Genomic DNA, 10286 nt, shown 5'->3' on the forward strand with positions numbered 1-10286 from the left:
ACTATGTTGGGGGGGGATTTTTTTTTGTTTGTTTTTTTTCCCCAAAAAACATAGAATTTTCTAATTTTCAAAAATACATTGTAGCACTTTTTGGGTGGAGAATTTAAAATTAGCTGAAAAAGAAATAAAACAAGAAAAGGAAAGCACTCCGAGTTAGGGAGAGGGGGAGGTTATTATTTTTACAATTGTAGCCATCCGTATTATAAGATTTTTGTGACGTCACTTCCGAGGTAAACATAGGAGTGCGAAGCGTCAGGATAACCCTGGTTTCAATAGCAACCACATCACGTCAATGACTATTGTTGCTACCAATTCACCGTTCATGTAAAAAGAAAAGTAAGAAGTGAAACAGAGAGCATAAATGAATGAAAGGGAGATAATTGGGGGTTATTGAAAGCAGACGAGTGCCGTACATTGTTATTACATATGGGTAGGTTATGTTTATGCTGGTAAAAAAAGACTGAAATTAAACAAAGAACAAGTGAATTTACTGGAAGACTGGAAAAATCATGGATTAAAATAGAATTTTTTAAAAAATTCGGGTTTGTATTACTGTACACATAGATTCGAAAAAGTTGTCAAAAAACAAATATATAACAAATAAATGTTATCAAAGGCAAGATAAGTTACTTTTCTACCAAACTGGATATATTTTTTGTGTTTTTATTCAATGTAACATGTTTATTCAGCTCGAAAAACATGCAGTGTTTACCGATGTATTGGACAATTCAAAATGGCAGCTGACTCTCTCTTAAACACGGTAAGTTCGAGAAAAGGTGTTATAAATAATAAACTAGACAAAATACTGTTAGAAATTCGCTCAATATATATTACCGTGACATAGGTTGACATATATTCGGTGTGTTTTAAATAGTATTTTGTCTAGTTTATTATTTATAACACCTTTTCTCGAACTTACCGTGTTTAAGAGAGAGTCGGCCGCCATTTTAAATTTTCGAATACATCGGTAAACACTGCATGTTTTTCGAGCTGAATAAATATGTTACATTGAATAAAAACACAAAAAAATACATCCAGTTTGGTAGAAAAGTAACTTATCTTGCCTTTGATAACATTTATTTGTTATGTATTTGTTTTTTGACAACTTTTTCGAATCTATGTGTACAGTAATACAAACCCAAAAATTCAATTTAACATTGTATAATTAATTCTTAATACTACACTATTTTAAGTTGTAAATTTATTTTCTTTTTTACTAGTATATCTTGTCCTTCTCTTTTCATGCTCGGATTTTTCTATTGTAATATACATATATATATATATATATATATATATATATATATATATATATATATATATATATATATATATATATATATATATAAAGAAACATTAACATTTTTAAAACATTACTCGATTTGAGAGAATTCTATAAAATTATCATTCTTCGATAAATATGTAAACTTGGAATGTTGACTCATTTCTATTTCAAAACAAAGAGAAACATAATGGTGGCAACATAACAAAATACGCACACACACACACACACACACACACACACACACACAAGGAATAAAAAGAACTTTAAAAGAGCAATTAAATTCAAGTAATACTTACTTTTTTTCGTTTTGACAACTTGCTTTCAACAAAGAAACGATTATAAAAAGTGTTAATTAAAAGGAGACGAATTTGACGAGTGGGATTACAATTTAAGATGGCGACCGGAACACCTAGTTCGCAGAAAATTAAAACCGGAGTTAATTTAAATTAACCATTTCTAAACATGTTCGATCTGTTTGGTAAATATTACGTGTGAAATTATGATCATTTTATTTATCAAAATATTTTTATAGTTTAATGAAAACAAAACAAAAGATGATAGAATAACGTATTCGTCCGTGAACTTAGTTATTACTTTACGAAAGTCATGATTCGACCTTAAAAAAAACAAAGAAACAAACTTATTAATAATTATATAAAAAAATGAAAATGTCAAATTATGATTTTTATAATGTTTTATATATTAAATGTGACCTCCGCTTCCATTGTGGTATAAATACATTCACGTTGAACATTTCTTCAGTGACAAGTACGTACATTGTAAAGATTTTTTTTTCAGATTTTTTTGTAAAAAGATTTGTTGTGGCCCATTTATAGACTTGCACCATATTTAATTCAATTTTGCATAGAATTCCATTGTTGTTGTTTATGAAGACAACGAGTTACCAATTGTTGGTAAATAGAACAAACTACCTCCAGTAAAACCACACTCGGCTCGGTACGTAATTTTGTATGTTGTATTTCATGGGTACGTGCAAAATGAATGCCGATGCTTAAAAATTCACCAAAAATCAGGAAATTAACCAATAATAGATACGTGCACAAAATGTATAAATATTTACCTTATCATGTTCTAAAAAAAAATTCTTCGTTTCTTTTTCTCCCTTAGTTTCCCCTCTCTCATGCTCTAAGCAAGTCTGACGACGACGACGACGACCTAGTTCACAAATTCCAAAAATCCATTATGACAAGTTTCAAGAAAAAATGCACGTATAAACCTGGAACTCCAACATCAAACGTAGACCCCCACCCCACTACCATGTCTCCTTCTCCAACATCAGGGGTTTACGTTCTAACCTTCCAGAGGTTGAAGCCCAATTACAGGAGACTAAATCAGACCTTTTATTTTTAAGCGAAACTGGCATTGGACAGACCATTTCCGTAAATGAGTTCGTAATTAAAGGATACTCTAACTTAACTTCCAAATCTGACACCCAAGATCGCCATGGGCATGGAATATGTGCGTATATTAAAGATGGCTTTCCATGTGGTAGGGACATCTCCAGAAAAGATTCTAACTTACCCTATATGTGATTCCGGGTTGCACTAGTTCACACTACTGCATTTATATTTACTCTCTATCACCCTCACAATAGCGGAGTTACTATCTTTAAAAGCGTATCTGATATATCCTGCGGTGGGTGGCCGTAATAAAAGGATATTCAAGAGCGGTATTCCACAAGGAAAATAAATGGATAAAGAGGTTCTGAAGTTAATAAAGAAATAGACAAGTTTATTGAGAATATTTACAGAGACAGAATGTTTCGATTTTTAAGTGCTCCCGCCCAGGGAAGTCTCTCACAACCGGTGATCGGTGATAACGTTCTTAATTAACCAATTTTAATGAAATTTTCACTATTTATCAAATGATGATATGTACAGGCAAAATAAATTCTGACGCTCTAAATGGATAAACATTTTGAACCTCCCTTTACTTAAAAATTCACAAAAAATCAGGAAATTAACCAATAACAGATACGTGCACAATGAAAAAAAAAAATCGTTCAGTATACCGAAATAATGTTAAATGAAGAAATAAATTATGTTTTATTTGTCCTTCCATACATATTTGAATTTTGCCGCCATAGTTTTTTGATACGATAAACAAATCTCGTTCCTACCAGTCTCACATTTTTAGATAATTATTACTTTTTTTTAGCAAAAGTTAAGTACATTTATTGTATTAATTCATTATCTTAAGACTTTGAAGCGAGGTGCTCGCTGGGCAAAACAACAAACAGCTCACTTAAAATTAATTTTTCAAAAACATTAATAAGAAAACAAATATTTAGAAAAATTAATTAAAAACAAATAATCAGACTTAGCTTGTTATAAGAGGTGTAAATTTATTTGCCCTGGTGTATCACACTCGTGTTTATTTTGAGTCTGAAAAAATAGAAGAAATCCTTCCCGACTGGTCAAATGTTTTTGGCGTTAAGTTGGAAAGAAACAATAAATTAATTTTCTTTAGAAAAGCCGTTCAGTTAAGGAGCGGAGTGAATAGATAAGAAGAATGTTTTTCTTTTTTTTTCGTGTGGTTTCACCATTGGAACCGGCACAGGGTGTGTCACGCATGAGCGACAGAGCGTGGCAGTAATGCGTCTTACTCCTCTGGTGTTGCGAGCAAAAAGAGGGCAAGAGACTCCTTGAATTTAGCGCCACGGCTTTTTTTGTCTTTTTTTGGAGCTCTCCGGAAACGGTGAATGTTCAATGTCACTGTCAGAATTAGTTCTGGGGTAGACGCTACATACCCCCTACTAGACAGTATGTCGAACAAAAGAAAGTGGAAAAGTCACTGGGTATACACAGCAAATCGGTGAGGACGTTGCACTGATCTGCCCGATCTGGTAGAAGTTGTAATTACTGGTGAATCGAAGTTTCCGTTCTGAACTGCAGTGTTTTGTGTCCATTTGCGTGCTAGCACATCGTGATCCAGAATAGCTTTCTTCAGGCGATCAACACTGACTGAATCTCGTCTTCCGTTAATGTCGATAACGAAGAACTTTAAGTAGCGTTCCAATACCTTAAAGAGACTGGAATACGATGTTTGCAGTCGAGCTGTGCCTCCATCATTCCAAACAAACACAAGAGTCCACGATTGTATGTCTTTGGGGACGTGAGTGCGTGTGTTCTGTGTTCTCGGGGCAACGTTAAAAGGTTTCGCCAAGTATTCCCTCACATGAGAGGTATAACTTGTTGGGTCAGGCACGCATGTTTGAGTGGTCGGTGCGACCATCTGTCCAGGGAGAGTCAGCGTTGTTCCGTAAATCATTTCGGCAGGCGTAAAGCCAATATCTGCTTTTATGGTGGATCTGATGCCTAATAGAATGAAGGGGAGGTACTCTGTCCACCTGTTGAGGTCGGAATGTGCTCTAATAGCTGCTTTCAACTGACGGTGCAGACGCTCGATCATGCCGTTTGCCGCCGGGTGGTACGAGGTAGTCCTTATGTTTTTGCTTCCCAGTAGGCGAGACAACTCAGAAAAAAAACAGGAATCGAATTGTCTGCCCCTATCAGTTGTGATGGTGTGAGGCACACCATAACGCGATATCCAATTTGTAACCAGGACTCTGGCAACAGTTTTTGCGGAAATATCTGCGATGGGGATGGCTTCAGGCCATCTAGAGAATCTGTCGATGCATGTCAATAAGTATGTACAGTTTCTCGAATGTGGGAGAGGACCCACTAAATCTATGTGAACGTGTTGAAATCGTGCCTCAGGGATTGCGAAGGTAGCAAGGGGACTTTTAATATGCCTCTGTACTTTCGATTTCTGGCAAGGGACACAACTCTTGGTCCATTCGCGAACGTCTCGGTTAATGGCTGTCCAGATGAAACGAGAAGTCACCAGCTTCTGCGTGGAATGAATGCCAGGATGTGACAAGTTGTGTAATTGAAAGAATACAGCTCGCATATGTTTAAGGGGTGCATAGGGGCGTTCATGACCGTTCAAAACATCGCACCATATTGTCTCGTTGGAACAAGGTACTGGGACTTGCTTGAAAGTTAGATTTTCGGAGTGACGTAAGCGATTTAGTTCTTCGTCATCCCGTTGGTCGATGGCGATCTGGTGGAGGTCGATCTCGTCAATCGCTTGAATGGCACTGATGTGCATTCTCGACAATGCATCTGCAACTACGTTCTCCTTTCCTCTGATATACTTGATATCCGCAGTAAATCGTGATATAAAATCCAAATGGCGAGCTTCCCTGGGTGAGTGTTTTCCGGGCTTGGCAAGCAAAGCATGCGATAACGGCTTGTGATCCATAAAAAGCGTGAAAGTGGATCCTTCCAACATATAACGAAAGTGTTTAACTGCGCAGTATGCGGCCAAAAGTTCCCTGCTGAAAGTGCTGTATTTGGTTTCAGCGTGCTGAAGATGCCTTGAGAAAAAAGCTAGTAGTTGCCAAGTATTATCCACTAATTGTTGCAGTACACCTCCAATGCCAACATCGGATGCATCGACGGATAAAGCTAGGGGTGCATCTGGACGGAGAAAAACCAACATTGTCGCTTCTGTTAATGCCTGCTTGACCTTATCGAAGGAACATAATTCCGTTTCGCTTAATGTAATCATCTCTTTTTTTGTTTTTATTTCTGAGTACGTCGGTTAATGGCTGCGCGATTTCAGCAGAATGGGGCACGAAACGTCGATAGAAATTAATTAAACCAAGGAACTGTCGAAGTTTACGAAGTGAAATGGGAGTTTGGTAATCGACTATAGATTGGACTTTCTCTGATAGGGGATGGATACCTTCTTTGTCGATTAAATGGCCGAGAAACGAAAGTGAAAAAACTCCAAACTCGCATTTTGGGGGGTTAGTAATAACGCCATAATCTGTCAATCTGTGAAATAACTGCTGCAGATGCTGTAAGTGGTCACGTTCTGATGCACTTGCCACGAGGAGATCGTTGATATATGCATAGACGAATGGTAGTCCTCGCAAAACGGCGTCGATAAAACGTTGAAAAGATTGCCCTGCATTACGTAATCCACAGAGCATGCGTAAGAATTCGAAAAGGCCGAAAGGAGTTGTGATCGCAGTCTTAGAAACATCCTCTGGGTGTACGGGAATCTGGTTGTATGCGCGAGCAAGGTCAATTTTGGAGAACACTTTTTCCGTGAAGCGAGTTAGAAAATCTTGCAGATGCGGAATAGGGTAATTGTCCGGAGTAGTGCGACTGTTGAGTGCACGGTAATCCCCACAATGGCGCCATTCGCCGGCTGATTTTTTTGGCACCATGTGGAGTGGCGATGACCAGTTGCTATTAGAGGGTCGAATAATGCCTAAATCCAACATGTGCTGAAATTCTTGTTTAGCCGCCCTTAAACGATCGGGTTTAAGTCTGTGCGGGCGCGCGCTCACAGGCGGTCCCCTTGTTTGGATACGATGAGTGACATCGTGTTTAACTTTGTCACCGTTAAACGTAGGACGAGTTAATTCCGGGAAACCTCGCAGCAAATCTATATACGGATCCGTGGTGTCTTTACGTATAACTGGGCTGATCTCGGGAGTTTGCCGCGTTTTACATCTACAAGGATGCCGAAATGGTGCAGAAAATCCGTCCCTAAAATTGGAACGGGTAGCTTTGCGACGATGAAGACCCAACATAGTGCGCGCTGTAATCCAAGATTTAATGTTATCGATGTCTCTCCGTAAGTAGGAATGGAGGAGTGATTCACTGCGTGTAGAAATAAGTTTGATTGAGGACGATTCTCTTTCACGAACTTCTTAGGGATGATACTGACTTCCGCACAGGTATTAACGAGAAATCGTATACAAGTGGTTCTATCAGTCATGTACAGGGTGCGACGAATGTTGTTCTTGCCAGGAGTATCTGCCGCTCCTACTGCCTGGCCTGGGCGTTTCCCGAGAGACGTTTCTTCGTATATGAACATGGCTGGTGGCATCGGTAAGCTCTTTCACCGAAACGCGCATGGTACTTGCAGAGGCCACCACTGTTCAGAGTGCTGCTAAATCGCCGGGGACGGACTCGCTTAGTGGGGTGCATATGTCTTTTTGGTTTGAGCTCGAGGCTACGTAACTGTTAACTTAGGTCGTGAATCATTTGAGCCTGTCACTCTAGTTCCTCGCGTACATCCGTGGAGGGGTTTGCGACGTTAGGCAGGGCATCGTTAGAGCTGTGCGTGTGAACTGAGGCTATGGAAACGGTCACGTCCATAATTTTGTCGGCTAGGTCCGCTAGCTCCTCAATGGTTGTGGAGTCATTCGAAGAGGCGAGTATCATTTGAATACTCGGAGGCAGTCTATTGACGAAAAGTTGTTTAAGTATGTCCGGCGGTAGTGAGTTCTCACCCATCAACAGCTTCATACAACATAGTAACTGAGACGGTTTCCGATCTCTGAGTTCTTCTTCTACGAGAAGTTGATGAAGGCATTTCTGCTGTGAATCGGTTGTCCTACGAATCAATTCCGATTTGAAATAATCGTAGCTAATCAATCCAGGGGGTGACATGATCAGGTCGCGAACCTCCGCCATTACTTCATGCGTTAATGCGGCCACAACGTGGTTGAATTTCGTCACATCGCTCAGAATCCTTTGCGTGTAAAACTGGGCCTCTACGTCTGCAAACCATAATGTTGGAACGTGCATCCAAAAAGGAGGAATCCTCAAAATAGCCGAGTAGCCGTCGTTGAAGGAAGCGCCTCACTGTCCATCGTGGGGAACGCGTTGAAGAGAACGATGACCGCAGAAAATCTCCATGAAATCCTTTATGCCTAGAAAAACCAATGTGCCGCTAAGGTCGACATGTACGTCATTCGGCGGACGCGTGGTCGCTGAGAAATTTCCCTTGTGTGATTACAGGTAATTCTTCCTTATTGATGATATCCACAATTACTTGCGTGTTCTGCCAAAGTCTGACGAAAAAAAGGGATCACCAGTGAAGCGAGGTGCTCGCTGGGCAAAACAACAAACATCTCACTTAAAATTAATTTTTCAAAAATATTAATAAGAAAAATATTTAGAAAAATTAATTAAAAACAAATAATCAGACTTGGTTTGTTATAAGAGGTGTAAATTTATTTGCCCTGGTGTATCACACTCGTGTTTATTTTGAGTCCAAAAAAAGGAAGAAGAAATCCTTCCCGACTGGTCAAATGTTTTTGGCGTTAAGTTGGAAAGAAACGATAAATTAATTTTCTTTAGAAAAGCCGTTCGGGTAAGGAGCGGAGTGAATAGATAATAATAATGTTTTTCTTTTTTTCTTTGTGTGGTTTCACCATTGGAAACGGGACAGGGTGTGTCGCGCACGAGCGACAGAGCATGGCAGTAACACGTCTTACTCCTCTGGTGTCGCGAGCAAAACGAGGGTGAGAGACTCCTCGAATTTAGTGCCACGGCTTTTTTTTATCTTTTGTTGGAGCTCTCCGGAAACGGTGAATGTTCAATGTCACTGTCAAAATTAGTTCCAGGGTAGACGCTACAACTTTAACTTAATAGTTAATTTGGAAATAATTCCAGAAAACTTATATTTTTCGCCAGAAAAATGTAAACAAGATCTTTGTCATAATCAATTTTTACGTGAAATGTAGGATTTTTCAGATTTAAGATAAAATTATTCCATGTATTTTTTATTTCACACACTTTTTTTTTTTTGAGAAATTAACTTTAAACTATAATCTTTCAAACACAATAAAAAAGTAAGTAATCGAAAATTAAAATAAAAATATTATGATTAATCGTCGTCCAAAACCATGCTACCTACCGAAGCAGCTATTAAATTGCTCGTTATACAATTTTGCTTTATTAAAAAAAAAATAACATTAAAAAATCGTAAATGCAAAGGAGTCGACAACAAATTTCTGATCAGGTATTAACGCCGCAGACTATGCATGACGTAAAATGGAATTTGTTTGTTAAAAAAAAAATGAAACAGCTGTTTACTATTGTTAGTTTCAATATCGTTTCATTAATATTTTTAATTATCTTTATTTGTAAAAATGTGCTTCTGCTTAAAGGTGCAGGCAGCAATCGGGGTTGCAAAAAAGAAATCCTCTTTAAGCGACCCACCCAACGGGTTTGGTAACAGAACTATCTAAATTCCGGAGTAGAAGACTAATGGTCTGGTCTCTATAATAACACAGTACAGAGTGAGAACAGAAGAGAGAGAGAGAGAGAGAGAGAGAGAGAGAGAGAGAGAGAGAGAGAGAGAGAGAGACCAACCAACCAACCAACCAACCAACCAACCCTGAATATATAGGTTGTAATCACCTCCCACCACTCCTATTCAAACCTGACTATAAATTTCAGAAGTAGATAGACATTCAAGTTGGTAACAATATCCCCTGTCACTGAGCCTGCCAGGTGTAAATAACATTCATCCAACTCAGTTTTTCCCCACACACTCTCAACAAGAAAAAGAAAAAGAATCGAAGGGGGGGGGTCATTAAACTGAAGCTCAGAAAGAGAAATAAAATAACAATGTCCAATCCACTGTTTATAAGGAACATGGCATCCTCCTTGTCCCTTACAACATGTTATTGCTGATTACAATTTTAGGCAGGTAGCAAGCTTGGTCTTCCTCTACGTCGTTTTTGTGGTGCACACTCAATGCAGTACCATTTCCCTCTTCTTGGCGGTGCCACATTGATTCCAACACATTGGAAATGATACCATTCATCACGAGTCGCATCCAATCATGTCCTTATCTAATCGAGGAGCACTGCATATTGGACATAACAAGACAGGGTCTTCTGGAACGGAAGATAAACACGATGGAAATCAGCACACCATTTGTTCCTATGCGCCATGGTTCTGATCAGTCTCTCCCTGCTGGGTGGCACTGCCGTAGCAAGATCTCCCGGCCCCAATTGTAATAATAGTGCCCTTGTTTGGTTTCAAGAACATGTTACGAGTGATAGCTATAGCATTATTGTCTGCAGACACCTGGTATGTTTTTACTCCTGTAAACCGATCTCTGAATATCTGAATAATCCAATTTGCTCTTTTGCCAATGATCT

At 38.8% G+C, this 10286-nt stretch overlaps 2 protein-coding genes across 2 annotated transcripts; both read right to left on the bottom strand.

Annotated features, from left to right (window-relative positions):
* Positions 1-4093: 4093 nt before the first annotated feature.
* LOC145270151 (uncharacterized) lies at positions 4094-5878 on the bottom strand. The gene is made up of 2 exons (XM_080125762.1): positions 5301-5878; positions 4094-4922 (listed from the first exon to the last, which is right to left on the bottom strand). The coding sequence occupies exons 1-2, from the start codon at positions 5876-5878 to the stop codon at positions 4094-4096; spliced, it is 1407 nt and encodes a 468-aa protein (XP_079981888.1).
* Positions 5879-7380: 1502 nt separating this feature from the next.
* LOC145270152 (uncharacterized) lies at positions 7381-7917 on the bottom strand. Its single transcript, XM_080125763.1, has one exon. It carries the CDS (start codon positions 7915-7917, stop codon positions 7381-7383), a length of 537 nt encoding a protein of 178 aa, XP_079981889.1.
* Between the last annotated feature and the right edge of the window lie 2369 nt (positions 7918-10286).

Source organism: Euprymna scolopes, chromosome 46 (assembly GCF_053919585.1).
Source record: "Euprymna scolopes isolate OS-2025 chromosome 46, ASM5391958v1, whole genome shotgun sequence".
Taxonomy (NCBI): Eukaryota; Metazoa; Mollusca; class Cephalopoda; order Sepiida; family Sepiolidae; genus Euprymna; species Euprymna scolopes.